This window comes from Rhineura floridana, chromosome 5 (genome assembly GCF_030035675.1).
Source record: "Rhineura floridana isolate rRhiFlo1 chromosome 5, rRhiFlo1.hap2, whole genome shotgun sequence".
Lineage (NCBI taxonomy): Eukaryota > Metazoa > Chordata > Lepidosauria > Squamata > Rhineuridae > Rhineura > Rhineura floridana.
The window spans coordinates 53,066,983-53,084,404 of NC_084484.1; the positions used below are offsets into that span (position 1 = coordinate 53,066,983).

The 17,422-nt window shown below is 43.0% G+C and overlaps 1 protein-coding gene across 1 annotated transcript in view; it reads right to left on the reverse strand.

The window, feature by feature from the left end:
* The window catches only part of SH3RF3 (SH3 domain containing ring finger 3), a 473,231-nt gene that overhangs the window by 70,494 nt on the left and 385,315 nt on the right, over window positions 1-17,422 (reverse strand). The window contains exon 5 of the mRNA XM_061626756.1: window positions 4,341-4,441. Coding sequence (XP_061482740.1) covers window positions 4,341-4,441 — 101 coding nt within the window. The remainder of the gene's footprint in view (window positions 1-4,340; window positions 4,442-17,422) is intronic.

Consider the following 17,422-nt stretch of genomic DNA (forward strand, 5'->3'; position numbering starts at 1 on the left):
AAAGGTCCTCAAATGGAAAGATGTATCATTGAACACTAAAGTCAGGATCATTCAAGCCATGGTATTCCTGATCTCTATGTATGGATGTGAAAGTTGGACAGTGAAAAAAGCGGATAAGAGAAAAATGAACTCATTTGAAATGTGGTGATGGAGGAGAGCTTTGCGGATACCATGGACTGCAAAAAAGACAAATAATTGGGTGTCAGAACAAATTAAACCAGAACCATCATTAGAAGTGAAAATGATGAAACTGAGGTTATCATACTTTGGACACATAATGAGAAGACATGATTCACTAGAAAAGACAATAATGCTGGGAAAAACAGAAGGGAGTAGAAAAAGAGGAAGGCCAAACTTGAGATGGCTTGATTTCATAAAGGAAGCCACAGACCTGAACATACAAGATCTGAACAGGGTGGTTTATAACAGATGCTATTGGAGGCCTCTGATTCATAGGGTCGCCATAAGTCGTAGTCGACTTGAAGGCACATAACAACAACAACTGGGATCATATATATGCCCAATCTGCTCTCTGTATTGACTATCAGTAGGGTTGACATTTTTAACCATGGGTAGGGAACCTGTGGCCCTCTAGATGTTCTTCCCATCAGCCCAAACCAGCATGTCTAATGGCAAGGGATTATGGGAGGTATATTCCAACAAAATCTGGAAGGCTGCAGGTTCTCCACGCTTGCTTTTAGCAAAAATGGCTGTACTGACATTTCTAAAAACTCTCTTTCCAAAACTTGACCCCAACCCTTGTGTGTGAACATGTTTACTGGATGGAGGTGGAAGACAGCTGTGCTTGACACCTGTTGTCAAAAACATGTAAAAGGAATTCATGTGCAGCAATGACCTAGATAAATAGAAAAAAAGTATTTATATTTCCTTGGAGTGTGCTCTTGGCATAGAATTGAGATTAACAGTGTTATCCAGCAATGAAGTTTCTGGACATGACTGCTTTTCATCACCCGCTAGCATGCACTGAGATAAGCTATAAAAAAGAGAGGAAAATCACCCTAACACCTTCAAAGTGGCAATAAGGTGACATTTCATAGTATTATGGGCGGAATCTAGTTAACTGACACAGTTTTAATCTTCAATATTCAGCACTAAAAGTTGCCTGCCAGAATTTCAAGCTTTAATTTTGGGCCTGAGGGACTGAACTGTGACTGAATTTATAATGTTGAATTCACAGTGCTATGGTTAATGTCATCTCTGTAGGTCTATTACAAGTTTGAGACACAATTGCTTTGAAGTGAAGCCTGACTTCCAGGCACAAAGAACATGAAGGTGCCTATTTTTCTTTCCATAATCTATAACTTGGTCAAGTGAAACACTGCAGGCAACTGGCAGCTAAAATGAAGACAGCACCTGCTTTATATTTTTAATAATGAAACATAGGGAATTAAATGCTTATATTGCAGATTGAAATATGTTATTATTTGTAAAATTATACATTTATTTGTACAATTGTACTATTCAATTATTTTAGGTGGTGGTGGGTTTCCTTCCCCATCTGTGCAGTTCCATTCACAATAGTAAGTTACTACAAAAGCTGTAGCTCAGTGGTAGAGCATCTGTTTTGCATGCGGAAGGTCCCAGGTTCAATCCCCAGCATCTCCACACATGGCTGGGAGTGTTCCTCATCTGAAATCCTGGTGAACCAACTGCCAGTCAGCACAGACAATAGTGAGATAGATGAACCGACAATCTAATATAGTAAAAGGCAGCTTTATAGGCTCCTTATAGAAATACATTCTGGCTGCATTCAGAAGTCATGCTAAACCATAATTTAGTGCAATGGGAATGAGTCATGGTTTCAATTAGGCTTGTTTCAAACAAACCAGTTAATGTTTACCACAGTTTGTTGGTTCAGATTAAATGACAAAACCACTGCTAAACAAAGCTGGAAGCAAAAGCAACTGCCTGGGGGAGGAGAACAGAGTGCCACAACCCCAAGGTTTACTGTAGCTTGTTCACACTGTGCTAAACAAGGGTTTAGCATGACTACTGAATGGCGTCCATGTCCTAATGCATCTCTAGGTAGGGCTGAGAGAGACCGCTCCCTGAAACCCGGGACAGCCACTGCCAGTCAGTGTAGACAGTGCTGAACTAGATGGACCAATGGTCTGACTAGGTATAAGGCAGCTTCCTATGTTCCTAATTCTGGACATTCTAAATAAGTTGTGATAGAGGAACTGTGCACAACAAGCTCCCCTCACTAAAAAGCGGAAATGCAACCTCAGTTATCTTGCATTGTGATTTAGGCTACAATCTTAACTCCACTTGCTTGGAAATAAGCTTCATTGAATTCAATACCATTTGAGTAGACATGATTAGGATTAACCTGTCAGAGGCAGAGAAGCTGTCATGGATCAGCTGAAATTTGCTATTATGATCTCACAGAATCTATGATAGCCCAAGTCCCAATATGAGGGACAGCACATTGTAGGTTATTCTGAGGAAGATGAATTCATGCCTGACACTGTCCCTGAAACTGGTGTTCAAACCACCACTCTGTGTTGTCTTCTTCTGTTTATGTAGAAACTCATTACAACATGAATTAATAGTAAAACAGACTTTGTTTTGATGAGGCCTGGGAGTCTGCCCAGTGTAGTAACTAACTTGAATTTTGCGTTTGTGTGTGAACCTATGTGAGCCGCCTTGGGGGCCTTTTTGGCCAAATGACAGCATAGAAATAAACTCCAATAACAACTTCTTTAGCCACCCCACACCTCAGAGTCAGCTCTCCGGGAGCTGTTCTCCTGGGTCATAGCCATTTCTCTTAAAGGGGCAACATGCCAGATATTTACTTGATAATGCATACATTACACACCCCAAGGCTTACAAGCCCCTTCAGAACTCAAACATTTCTATGGTTTAGAAAACTGACCTTCAGATGACAAGCACAGAAAAATTCATACGTGCTCCACTTTGGGAAGCCAGGGTCTTATGCTGTGTACACACTATACATTTAAAGCACATTATTTCCCCCAAAGAATATTGGAAACTAGTTTACTCCTCACAGTTACAATTCCCAGAACCCTTAACAAACTACAGTTCCCAGGATTCTTTGGGGGAAAATAATATGTTTTAAAGGTATGGTGTATACACAGCCTGTTATATTTTTGGCGCCAGGTCAAGACTTTCCTCTTCTCCCAGGCATTTTAGCATGTGTTTTTAAATTATTATTTTTTTAAGTGTTTTTAAATTTGTATATTTGTTTTTAATGTTTTTAATTATTATAAACCACCCAGAGAGCTTCGGCTATGGGGCGGTATACAAATATAATAATAATAATAATAATAATAATAATAAAGGAACTTAAATGAATGGCAGCAGTACCCACAAAAACTCACTGTGTAAACCCACAAACACAGGCATTACTGAAGAAGACTCACAGCACAGGCATGCTATACACAGACCTTTTTATTGTAATGTAGTAAAATTCATTGCATTAGTACTCAATTCTTATTTTCTTTTATAAAATTAATTTGTTGACAGTACGTCATCTTGAAAATAATCCTTCCTTTTGAAAGCCAAATGAATTCTGTAATAGTTTGGTTGAATTTCTCCATTAGGTAAAGCAGATTATTAAATCCAGATTTTTGAAAATATATTTTAGTCTCACATTTGAGTTTCTGTTTGAGCAGTATAACTTACTTGAAATATAAAACCTATTCTCTAGATTTATATAAAGCATTTTTAAGTCTTATTCCTGATCACGTTAACCTCCAATTCTTCCAAGTAACATTTAATCATCCTGTATCATTTATTTTTGTTTATTTATTTATTTATTAGATTTATTAGTCGCCCATCTGACTGGTTGTCCAGCCACTCTGGGCAACGTACAGAATAAAAACATATAATTATATTAGAACATTAAAAATCTCAACAACAATAATAAAACCTAACCCACCCCAAAAGCCTGTCCAAAGAGCTTTTGCACATATGCTGTTAATGTTATGTCTTCATTTATTTTCACTACAACTGTGCTTTTAATCCTAGAAACTGTGCTTCCTAACAATGATGGTCTCAGGTGTTCAATTGTAAAGGAACATAATGGTTTAATTTCCAGAAGCAGATTTCTCTAGCTGATAGGCACTCAGCCTGCCATACAATGATTCATACATCTATAAAAAATATATTGGAAGCTAAAAATGGACTATGTAAAGAAGGTGACCTGGCCTGTCATTATTCATTTTTCAGTTCTGGCAGAAGGCTGGGTTATGTTCAAGACAGTGATAACTACATGAGAAGTTATCTTCGTAGAAGACAATAAAGCCAAAATGAGTTGTGATTCTTACAACTGCATTCAGGGCAAAATGGATACTTACATATTGAGGGGTAGCTGGACCTTTGACGGTGTTCCCTGATCGCCAATGATTGCACTTGTTCTGGGTCCTGCCATAGTCGCTGATCCAGCTAAAGTAGAATCCTAGAAACAATATAAAATGGAACAAAATAAAATGCATAATTTCCTGGAACACTTAGGTTTGTTCAGGAGTTTGCACTACATTCTCTCTTCCTTAACCACAAAGACTTGCATTGGCATGGCTGTCTTAACCATTGACATCCTTACAACATAAGCTTCATGTTATGGGTAATATCAATAAAAGAGCCCTTTATAGGATGCTTCCAGACAAATAGGTTCCAGGTTATTTGTGCTCTGAATCCGTCACAAACTGGTCAGTCACATACCAAATGATTGACTTGAGAGGCAGAGCTAGTATTCATCCAAAGGTGGTGAAAATAGCTCTAACCCCTATTCAATTAAGTACTTCTTGTTCCTTTTCCTGGTTGTCCCCTGCCACCACTGTTCCCAGCAACATCTGGAAGTGAACTTCAGCACGTGTCTGTGAGTGTACTAATGTCCCCCCCCAATTTCAGGTCCTTGAGCTGTTGGTAGCTGTCTTCTTGGCAACTTGTTGGGCAGCACAATGGTCTGCTTTCAGAAGAGGGTGTCCTTAGATGCCCCATTGTACTCATGGAGTCCCTATTTGTGAGAGCCCAGCTATGAATTGGATGGAACATTATGAACATGCAGCAGCCAATATGCCTCCTAAACATTTATGTGCACTGGTACATCTTGCCGAGCGACTGAGGTATAAGCAATTCAAGCAATGCATATTTATTTTGTTTTACTATCTAATAGTAACTTTTTATTACCTTAAAATATATTTTTTCAGCTCTACACATTCTAAGAATATATTTCTGCCACAAAGAACACTTGATTGTTAACAGCAATGGTTGAACCACAGCTGCAACATGCCTAAGAATCTTGGCACTCTTGGAACATGGAAAGCAAATGTGTCTGCTGTAAAAGACATGCTCAATATCTCTATCACAGCAACAGCATTTACTTTGATAAGTGGCAGCATTCTCCTGCTACATAATTTTCTTATTAGCCCTTTGTGTGATAATATTTTTACATGTTCGTTGAAACAATAGATTATTGTCATTTACTCTGGTGCGGTTTTGAGCATTACTTTTTATGACCATGAATGTTGATCTCTTTAGTGAAAAGGGATGAACCATAGAGCAATGAAAAAATAATTATGGTTATTATAATACAGTTTGTATTGAAGTTTGTATTGCTTTCCATTCCCAGCTTGCAAAGCATTTTCATAAGACAAATCAGACAGAACTTTATGTACAACTGGGGATATATATATCTATATTCTTCCATAGATTCTAGTAGCTGTTGGCATGGGGCTACCCAAGAGCAGAGGACAAATTCTGCCCTCGTTGCAACAAGAAAGAAGATAAAAGCTTGTATGGCTATAATTGTAATAATAAGTGACAATAGCACATTTCAAAGGAACAGATTTGGAAGTACTTAAAATTATTTCATAATTAAGTGAACCCTGTGCTCCATTAATCAGAATTCAATCTGTCATCTGTAGGTTGAATTTGGCCCTATAGTTGTAAAAATTTCCAAGGTCCTGTATCCACTTTAAAGTGGTGGGTTCATTTATTCAGCTATTAAGAGACCTTGGATGAAATATATTTATAAATCTTTCCTCTTCTTTATGAAGTCTTGTGGGATTTTTTCAAACCCACGAGTTAAGGTGCATTTCATAAGCTATAAAGTGTGACAAAGTTTTAATGCTTCTTTTCAGCTCACCGTCTATTAATCTCAAAACTTCTCTCAGTCATTTACTTAGCTGATGCCAGTAGCAGGAACTAGTGCAACGGAACTGGTGCAGAAGCAGCTCTCTTTGATGCTGAGCTTTGGACGTCTAGTTTTATATATACTGTTCTTCTGAAGATCAGAGACATGTAGCCATAGCAGAGGTACACAGCACTTTGCAGGGAATATTTAGAAGGAAGAAATACATTGTACCTAAGGCAACCTGATCCTAAAAAACAAACAAACCAAGAACGCAAAACAAAACCCAACCCTGGGGAGTATGCCTGAGTTGTATGTGTGTGTTCTATCCTCTTCAGTGACCCACTTTAAGAACTTGCTTGAGCAGCAACCGTCTTCATGTGCTGGAGACAGAAGTTCACCCTTTCTCTACACATATATGTAACATAATGTGAGGCATCAGGTTTATGCAGCACAGGTGCTCCATGCATAAACCTGATGCATCACTGCTGAACTGTTCCATCAAGGGAGAAAAGGTGGGGAAAGATTGCACAAATCAGACCTCCCAACGTATGGATCCCTGTGTGGTGTTCCCATAGAGGGAAGGCAAGCATGCTCATTCCTTCAACATACAAAACTGGTTGCTGCCTGATAGGGATGGAAAGATCTGTCTGTTTCGGTTCTCTCAGTTTCTCATTTTTCCAATGTTAAATTCAGTTCTCTATAACTCTACAGCGAGCTGCAAATTTTTTTTAAAAAAATCCTCATGGAAATTCTCCATTTTAATGTGAATTTCTCAAAATCATTGGCGATCACTCGTGGCCAAGTAAGATTGTCTTCCAAGACAAGGTCTTTAACAGTGGGTCTGTAAGTGACTGTGGAGGCCAATTCGGCATCCACATAGCCTCCCACAGTGAGGACATAGGTTTCCAAATGGAAAATCATTGCGATGAAGATTTGTTTGACATGCCTTCTGCTTAGCTTGTTTGTCCCATTTGCCCTGTATTGGTGCTTCTTCGAAGTCCACAGCACCTTTGATAAGAGCTTCAGCTATGGGGCGGTATACATATGTAATAAATAATAATAATAGCCGACCTCCATTTGGGACGTTCATGGGCCAAGACTTCCCAGTTGTTGATATTCATGTTACATTTTTTTAGATTCGCTTTAAAAACATATTGAAACCTCTTTTGCTGTCCACTGATGTTCCGTTTTCCATCTGTCGGAAGGCAGAGCTGGGGTCCCAATCCCGGGGAGCTGGATCCCGGAGAGTTGGGAGAAGAGTATTCGGATGGATGGCAGAGGGAAGGGGGAGGAACTTCCCCCCTTTGGGCGAAGACGAAACAGAGGAACTGCCAGTGATAAGGTCGCTTAGCAACAGGGAGCCTGAGCCCTCCCTGGACATTCTCACGCCTCCCCCTCTTTCAGGCTCAGAGCAAGAGGGGGAAGAGGGAGGGCTGCTCACAGCTGAAAAGCGGGGAGGCAGTTTACCATCAGCCCCTCCCCTATCCCCCATCCTGGAATCGGAAACTTCAGAAGAGGAGGGGGTGATGCTTCCCCCCCTCACCGCGCACACGCAGACAGCTGAAAAGACAGGAGAGAAGGGGGGGAAGGCAGGCAGTACCTGAGGGGCAGTTAAGGAGGAGCGAAAGATTGCGCGCCCGCTTGGCCCCTTCTTAAAGAACAGGCGGGAAGAAGTCCCTTGCTCTGTCAACTTTCTCCCAATGCCGCAGGACCTGTATCCCTGTATTGATTCATGAGAAAACGCAGTCTTTGTTTGGACATTACCCTAATAAAACACGAATTAACTACAATCGTTGGTCTGGTTCCTGAGTCACATCCTGGGCCTGACAGCTTGACAGAGCCGCCTAAATCACCCTCAACGCTCTCTTCACTTGACTGGGACAAGATGTCAAAGGGAGCAGCGGGGGGGACGAACCCCACTTCTGAGACGGAAGAAGTGTAACTCCTGAGGACTAAGGTAGCTGATTTGCAGACGGATGTTCAAGCCCTGCTAGCAGCAGTCAAGGCGCTGAAGACGGATAATCAAACCTTGAAAGCCACGATAGACCAGATGCGAACAGCCCCTCCAGCTGCCGTAGTAAAGGTTCCCATTGGATTGCCCCCAAAATACGCGGGACAAAGTGATCAGTTGGCAACCTTCGTGGCTCAATGTGAGTTATATCTGGATGTCAGGCACACAGAATTTCCAGACGATGGGGCTAAAGTAGCTTTCGTGATTAGCCTCCTGGAGGGAGAAGCTGCAAAATGGGTAACTCCGTATCTCGTGAGAAAGGATACTGTCTTAGGAAGGTACAGAGGATTTATACAGGAGATGACCGAGATGTTTCAAGACCCGCAAAGGGCTGAAACAGTAGCGCGGCAACTAGGCGCTCTGAAGCAAGCTAAAGGGACTGTTTCTGAGTACACTAACGCTTTTAAAATTCTGTCCCAGGAAACTGGTTACAATGACGCTGCCCTGATGTTTATGTACCGGAGTGGATTAAATGCTGAAATCCTGGATGAGTTGGCCAGGACCTCCCCCCCCGCTGACCTACCAGGGCTCATCCGGCTATGCCTACAGATAGATCACCGGATGGAAGGAAGGCGCCTGGAAAGGAAGCAGGAGGTCCCGAGATACTCAGCCTCGGCATCCCGCAACAAGACCCTTCCCACTACAGGGATGGCAGGTAATGCAACTGAGGGACAGGGAGGGGCTAGGCCAAGACTGTCGGAAGAAGAAAAGGAAAGACGACGCCGGGAACGTTTATGCTTTTATTGTTCAAAGCCGGGCCATGTGGCCAGAGACTGTGGACTGAAAGGGGGGAAAGCCGAGCCGTCGGGAAACTAGAACACCCAGTCCACGTGCAGGCCGGTGGACTGGGGGCAGCGTTGTATAAAGGCCCCCCAACGATCCAACCTCCCTCAAAGGGGGTGTTGGTCTTGCCTATTCAGATTACAACTTCCAGAGGAGTGGTGTTTAATTCCACTGCCTTAATTGACAGTGGAGCCTCCACAAATTTTATTGATGCAAAGTTAGTCAAGCGTCATGGAATTTCCCGGTGGAAACTGGACGCTCCCCTAGCTGTGGAGACTATCGATGGGAGACCCCTGAAGTCAGGAGGGGTGACACAAGCCACGGAGGAAGTGAAACTTCAAATCCCTGGGCACGAAGAGTTCATTTCGCTATACGTGTCAGATCTCTCGAACTTTGAGGTGATTCTGGGAATGCCCTGGCTAGCAAAGCATGAACCCAAAATAAGTTGGAAGGAGGCGGTGGTGTGGTTCACCTCACAGTATTGCCAGGAGAACTGTCAACCTGAAGGAATCAAGAACACCTTAGCGGGGGCAGTGCAAGAGATCGAGCAAGTGACCCTGCCGCCAAAGTATGAAGAATTCAAAGATATGTTTGATGAAAAAGAGGCAGAGACTTTACCCCCCCACCGCCCTTACGACTGTGCGATTGATCTAGGGCCAGGAGCCAGCATCCCATCAGGGAGAATCTACTCTCTCACAGAGAATGAGAGGGAGGCCCTGAAGGAATTCCTGGATAAAAACCTGAGGCGAGGATTCATACGCCCCTCACAATCCCCTGCTGGAGCGCCACTATTGTTTGTGAAAAAGAAGGGGGGGGACTCAGACCCTGTAACAACTATCGCGCATTGAACCAGATCACCATCCCCAACAGCTACCCGCTGCCCCTGATCTCAGAGTTGCTGGACCGACTGCGCTCTGCAAAAATCTTCACGAAGTTGGATTTGAGAGGAGCGTACAATCTGATCAGAATGAAGGAGGGAGATGAATGGAAAACAGGATTCTTGATCGCTTACGGACAGTATGAATACCTGGTCATGCCGTTCGGGCTTTGTGAAAGTCCAGGAATTTTTCAAAAATTCATGAACGATGTGTTTAGAGACTTGTTGGACACGTATGTAATCTGTTACTTAGATGATATCCTGGTGTTCTCAAAGAACCAGGAAGACCACGACCAGCATGTGAAGACGGTGTTGAAGAGACTGAGAGAAAATCACCTGTATGCTAAATTAGAGAAATGTGGATTTGACCTCAAGTCTCTAGACTTCCTTGGATATCGAATCTCAGCGGAAGGCGTGGAGATGGACCCAGGGAAAGTAAGCTGCATATTGGACTGGGGCCAACCTGTCACCAAAAAGGATGTACAACGGTTTTTGGGGTTTGCCAATTATTACAGAAAGTTCATTCCAGGGTTTTCCAAATTAACAGCTCCTCTGACTGACTGTTTAAGGGGGAAGAAGAAGTTTCAATGGACAGAGAACGCCACCGAGGCCTTTGAGGAGCTGAAGAGAAGGTTTGCTACTGAGCCCATTCTGCGCTTTGCTGATCCGAACCGCCCTTTCGTAGTGGAAGCAGATGCTTCAGATTTTGCCATCGGGGGGGTTCTGCTACAATTAGACCAAGAAGGGAAGGAGCTGCACCCCTGTGCGTACTTCTCTCGGAAGTTAAAGCCTGCAGAGAAGAACTACACAGTTTGGGAGAAGGAGCTGCTGGCCATCAAGGACTCTTTTGAAAACTGGAGACAATACCTAGAGTGGACCTCTCATCGAATTGAAGTGCGCTCCGACCACAAGAATCTTGAAAGCCTCCAAACAGCCAGAAAGCTGAACCAGAGACAGATAAGATGGTCCCAGTTCTTCACTAGGTTTAACTTCCAGATTACTTACCATGCCCAAGCCAAAAACCAGAGAGCGGATGCCTTATCCAGACAGCCACAATACAAAGAAAGTGAATCTGAGGACCAGTCTCAGCACGTAATCCCGCCAGAGAAATTAACGTTGGGAGTATGCCAGCCTTCATGGGAAGAGGAACTCAAAAAGGCACAACAAGAAGATGCAGACATGCTAAAATATCAGCAGGAGACGGGACAAGGTCAAGACTCAGAAGTAACCTTTCACTGGAGAAATGGACTGTTATGGTTCAAAACCGCCAGATATGTGCCAGAAGAGGAATTAAGGCTCAGAATCCTATGCCAGTGTCATGATTCCATCACAGCGGGACACTTTGGGATTTACAAGACCATTCAGAACGTGGCCAAGGACTTCTGGTGGCCTAAAATGCATCGGGATATTGAGAGTTATGTAAAGTCCTGCTCTGTCTGTCTGCGGACAAAAACACAAACAGGGACACCAGCAGGACTGTTACAACCGTTGCCTGTCCCACACGAACCCTGGAAGGACCTTTCCATGGATTTTATAACTGATCTACCCAAGTCCCAAGGAATGACAGCCATCTTAGTAGTGGTGGATCTACTTACCAAAATGGCACACTTTCTTCCTTGTGCAGGGGCCTTAGAGGCTAAAGAAACGGCCAAGTTATTCATAAAAGAAGTCTACCGGCTGCATGGATTGCCAAACAGCGTAGTCTCAGACCGAGGAACTCAGTTCACAGCCAAATTTTGGAGAGCAATGTGGAAACAGTTGCAGACGGAATTAAAACTCTCCTCCGCCCATCACCCCCAGACAGATGGGCAGACGGAACGCTTGAACACCGTTTTGGAAAGATATTTACGAAGTTATGTGTCCTATCAACAGACTGACTGGGTATCATATTTGCATTTTGCAGAGTTCGCCTACAACAATTCTCTGCACTCCAGCACTCAACAAACCCCGTTCTTCGCTAATTATGGATTCCATCCTAAAGTCTTTCCAAGCAGCTCAGAAGGAATGCTGGTACCGGCAGCTGAGAACTTCCTTAAGGAATTGCAAGCGGCGCAACAGACACTGAAACAGCAGTTAAACGAAGCCAAAACGGAGTACAAGCGAGTTGCTGACCTGCACAGGAAGGAGCCCCCCCCCTTCAACCGGGAGACCAGGTATGGCTGTCCACCCGCTTCCTCCAGATGCCTGGCAAATGTAGAAAATTACAAGACAAGAGGGTGGGTCCTTTCGAAATAGAAACTCAAATTAATCCCGTGGCGTACCGACTGAAGCTGCCTGACACGTTTAAAATACATCCTGTGTTCCATCGATCCCTCTTAACGAAAGCCAGCTCCACTCCTGGTAAATGAGCAGCTTGAGTTTGAAGTTGAGGAGATCTTAGATTCCAGGATCAGACGCCACAAGCTGCAGTACTTGATTCACTGGAAAGACTATGGGGTGGCTGACAGATCATGGGAAGATGCAGCTGATGTGCATGCTCCAGAATTGGTAAAACTTTTCCATCAACGTTTTCCCCACCGTCCCAAGCCAGACAAGGGGAGGGGGGCACAGCCTGGGAGGGGGGATGGTGTCGGAAGGCAGAGCTGGGGTCCCAATCCCGGGGAGCTGGATCCCGGAGAGTTGGGAGAAGAGTATTCGGATGGATGGCAGAGGGAAGGGGGAGGAACTTCCCCCCTTTGGAGCGAAGACGAAACAGAGGAACTGCCAGTGATAAGGTCGCTTAGCAACGGGGAGCCTGAGCCCTCCCTGGACATTCTCACGCCTCCCCCTCTTTCAGGCTCAGAGCAAGAGGGGGAAGAGGGAGGGCTGCTCACAGCTGAAAAGTGGGGAGGCAGTTTACCATCAGCCCCTCCCCTATCCCCCATCCTGGAATCGGAAACTTCAGAAGAGGAGGGGTGATGCTTCCCCCCTCACCGCGCACACGCAGACAGCTGAAAAGACAGGAGAAAAGGGGGGGGAAGGCGGGCAGTACCTGATGGGCAGTTAAGGAGGAGCGAAAGATTGCGCGCCCGTTTGACCCCTTCTTAAAGAACAGGCGGGAAGAAGTCCCTTGCTCTTTCAACTTTCTCCCAGTGCCGCAGGACCTGTATCCCTGTATTGATTCATGAGAAAACGCAGTCTTTGTTTGGACATTACCCTAATAAAACACGAATTAACTACAATCGTTGGTCTGGTTCCTGAGTCACATCCTGGGCCTGACACCATCCTTAAGTTGGGAATAAAGTAGCTGCTTTGGAAGACGGTGATCAGGCATTCGAACAACATGGCCCGGTCCAGCGAAGTTGATGTTGAAGGATCATTGTTTCAACACTGGTAGTCTTTGCTTCTTCCAAAACACTAACATTAGTCCATCTGTCTTCCCAAGTAATTTGCAGAATTTTCCGGAGACAGCGTTCGTGGAATCTTTCAAGAAGTTGGGAGTGGCGTTTATAAATGGTTCATGTTTCACAGGTGTACAGTAAGGTCGGTAGTACAATGGCTTTGTAAATAAGCATTTTGGTCTCCCTGCGAATATCCCGATCCTCGAACACTCTACGCTTCATTCAGGAGAATGTGGCACTTGCAGAACTCAGACGATGTTGAGTTTCAGCATTTTACTGAGAGATGGCTGTCAAGGTAGGGGAAGTTATCAACATTTTCCAGCATCACACCTGTTGATGAAGCACTTAGGTTTTTTTAATATTAAGTGAGAGCCCAAGCTTTCCATATGTTTCTGCAAAGACATTTAGGATAGTTTGAAGATCTTTTTCTGAATGTGCGGAGACTACATTATCATTGGCATATTGAAGTTCTACGACAGAGGTTGACATTACCTTACTTTTTGCTTTCAGCCTACTGAGGTTAAAAAGCTTTCCATCTGTTCGATATATGATTTCCACACTAGTAGGAAGTTTCCCCTCAATGAGGTGTAGAATCATAGCAATGAAGATAGCAAATAAGGTAGGGGCAATGACACCCCTGTTTTACGCCTGACCCGGCTCCGAATGGATTGCTCTGAAAACCATTGTTATCCAAAATTGTCGCTGTCATGTTGTCATGAAGGAGTCGCAAAATATTCACAAATCTATCAGGGCATCCAATTTTCAGAAGGATGGTCCAGAGAGCAGTTCGATTTACAGTATCAAGGGCCTTAGTCAGATCAAAAAATGCCATATATAAAGGTTGATTCTGCTCCCTGCATTTTTCTTGAAGCTGTCGTGCAGTGAAGATCATGTCCCCTGTCCCCCTGGAAGGGCGAAAACCATTTTGAGATTCAGGGAGGACATCCTCTGAGATCAGGAGGAGGTGATTTGCGAAGATCCCTACAAGGATTTTACCTGTGGTAGCAAGAAGAGAGATATCTCAATAGTTCCCACAATCTGTTCTATCACCCTTCTTAAAAAGGGTGATAATTATGGCATCCCTAAAGTCTTCTGGGATCTCCTCCCTCATCCAGATTTTTTCAATGAGCTTATGAAGTTATTGTGTAAGTTCAGGCCCACCTTCTTTAAAGACTTCAGCAGGAATCCCATCAGGTCCACTAGCTTTGTTGTTCTTCATTTGATTGATGGCTTTACTGACTTCATCCAAATTAGGGGATATTGCAAGCTCGTCTCTAGTTTGTTGTTGTGGAATTTGCTAGAAGACCTCACCAGCCACAATAGTTATGATTAAGGAGGTCATGGTAATGCTCTTTCCAGGGCAGTGCAATAGACTTTTTATCCTTAAGAAGTTTGGTACCATCCACTGAACGTGATTTGTATCGTAATTTGTTGTCCATAGATGGCCTTTGTGGCATTAAAAAAGCCCCGTGCATCATGAGCATCTGCAAAGTGCTGGATTTCCTGAGCTTTCTTTATCCACCAGGTGTTCTTAAATTTTCTAGTTCTTCTTTGGACCTCAGCCTTTGCACTGGCATAGATTTTTTTCTTAGCAGCACAGTTAATGTCTTTTTGCCATATCTGGAAGGCTTTCCTTTTCTTGCCAATGATATGTTCAATCTCACTATCATTCTCATCAAACCAATCCTGATGTTTCTTAGTTTGGTATCCAATAGTTTGTTCACATGCTGCAATAATGGATGTGTTCAGTTTAATCCAGTGTTCCTCAACGTTTTCAGGGAGTTCCGTAGGTAGATGTTTCTTGAGAGTTGTTTGAAAGCAGGCTCACTTAATAAGATCTTGAAGGGCACGGATGTTCATTTTACGCCTTGGTTTTCTTCCTTGGAGCCTATGTTGAGAAACAGTATTAATGGCCATAGTGGATCGAATTAATCGGTGATCTGTCCAGCAGTCATCGGCACTCTCCATGGCCTTAGTGAGAAGTACATCACAACAATCTCTGGCACGGTCAATTACATAATCCAGGAGATGCCAGTGTTTTGACTGAGGGTGCTTCCATGATGTTTTAAATTTATTTTTCTGGTGAAAGAGTGTGTTTGTAATAACAAGATTATGCTCTGCACATTTAGTCAGCAGTAGAATGCCATTCAGGTTGCTATGGCCAACTCCTTCTTTCCCAATGGTTTCTGGCCATAAATCAAACTCACGCCCAACTCTTGCATTGAAATCGCCCAAGAGGATAATTTTATCCTCTTTAGGTATCTCTGATCAGATGGTTCAAGTTTATTACCAAAATGCAGGGCCATAGGCCATCACAATATAAATCACATACAGAGAAATTGGTTATAAAATGTTTTAAAATATTTTTAAATTATAGGACTACAAATGTTAAAAACTTCTATTTCAAATAGTGTTCTAAAATAAATTTTGCTCGTAATTTCTGGGCTGCTATCACAAACAGGAATACTTTACCAGTTACCTCCGGATTTAAGTCAGACATTAAGAAAAGTATTTTTTCGGCTTCCATAGATGACTCATAATAGTCTAGCCACTCCTTTAAGAGCTTAGTTCTAGGGTTCTGGTAAATTGAGCAGTGGAGTAATATATGTGGAAGATCCTCCTCCCCATTGGATCCGCAAATACATTTTCTTTGGTCCTTTGGGGTACCAGATAACCGCCCCTCTCTGTCGGTGTTTGACAGTGTAAAAAAGCGCAAAGCTGTAAAGGCATATCTTAAGCTGATGGGTAGAGGCTGCGTTAGGTATGAGGAGCAATTATGATCAGTTTTAAACCTCCCATACCATTGGGCCACTCGTGAGTTAATTAGGGTTAAATGGTCTAAATACTCACTGTGTTGAAAAAGCGCCTCACGTAATCTTTTATTGGAGCCTAAGTTATTAAATTCCTGTGTAGTTAGGTGATATCTATTTAATAGATCGTCTACATTACCGCCCCATAGATTAAGTGAAAATGGATGATCAAGGCAGAGATTTAGTAATTCCTTGCCTTGTAATGCATTAGTTGATCTCATAAACTTCAAAAGTGTAAGGTGGATATGCGTTCTCAACGGAGGGAGTCCAGTCTCTGCTCGTAGCATTGCTGCCGAGGTTCCCGGGGGGAGGGACAATAAACGCCTAAGAAAGTTTGTTTGTATAGTCTCTAAGGATGAGATAATTTTGTTGTCCCATCCCCAAACAGATGCTCCATACAAAACCTGAGGGATTACTTTAGATCTAAATATTTTTAAAGCTGGTGGAATCAAGTTACCTCCAGCATGGCGGTAAAACTTTAAGATTGCTCCCACTGTTTTTGTCGCAATTAGCTTTATAGATTGCAAATGTCTTTTCCAGGAGAGGGTATCTGAGAAATTTACTCCCAAATATTTATATACACGGCACTGTTCTAACTGATGGTCAGCCATTGACCATCGATGCCTAGCATACCTCTTGCCAAAAACTAGTATTTTCGTTTTCTCATAATTTACATTTAACCTTTCCTTTATGGAAAGGTCCTGGAGTCTTCTCAGCAGCTTTCTTAAACCGATCGGGACTAGAGAGAGAAGGACCATATCATCGGCGTAAAATAATGCGGACACCTTCCTATGCCCGATAGAAGGTGGAAAATATTGGGGGTCAGATAACTCAGAAATAATATTGTTTAAAAACAGATTGAAGAGCAGGGGGGCCAAAAGGCACCCTTGTTTAACACCCCTCATTACCGCTATTGGATTCGTCGTATTACCTTGTTGATTAACTCTGACCAGGGCTTCAGTATTAGTATATAGAGCCCTTATAAGATATAGTAATCGTCGATCAATTTTCATATAGTATAATTTGGTCCAAAGGATGTTCTTATCAACTGAATCAAAGGCCGCAGCCAAATCAACGAATGCCGGATAGAGATGTTTTGTTGGGCCGTTCATATTCTGTTTTGCCAAGAAATAAAGGGTTAGACAATGGTCTATCGGGGAGGAACCTTTTCTAAAGCCAACTTGTTCAGGGTGTATAAGATTATTAGAATCCACCCATTGTTCTAATTTTTGGAGGAGAAATTTACTATAAAGTTTACATGCGACATTTAATAGACTAATTGGATGGTAATTAGAAGGTTCCATGGGATCACTTTTTTAATAAATTGGAACGATAATATTCCGTCTCCACCCCTCTGGGATGATGCCGGAGTCATTGATTCTAGAAATAAACGTGCCAGGATGGGAGCCCACCAATCAGGAAATTGCTTAAATATTTCAGGGGGAAGAAAATCTTCTCCATGAGCTTTACCATTTTTCAAGGAATCAATGAGAGATTTTATTT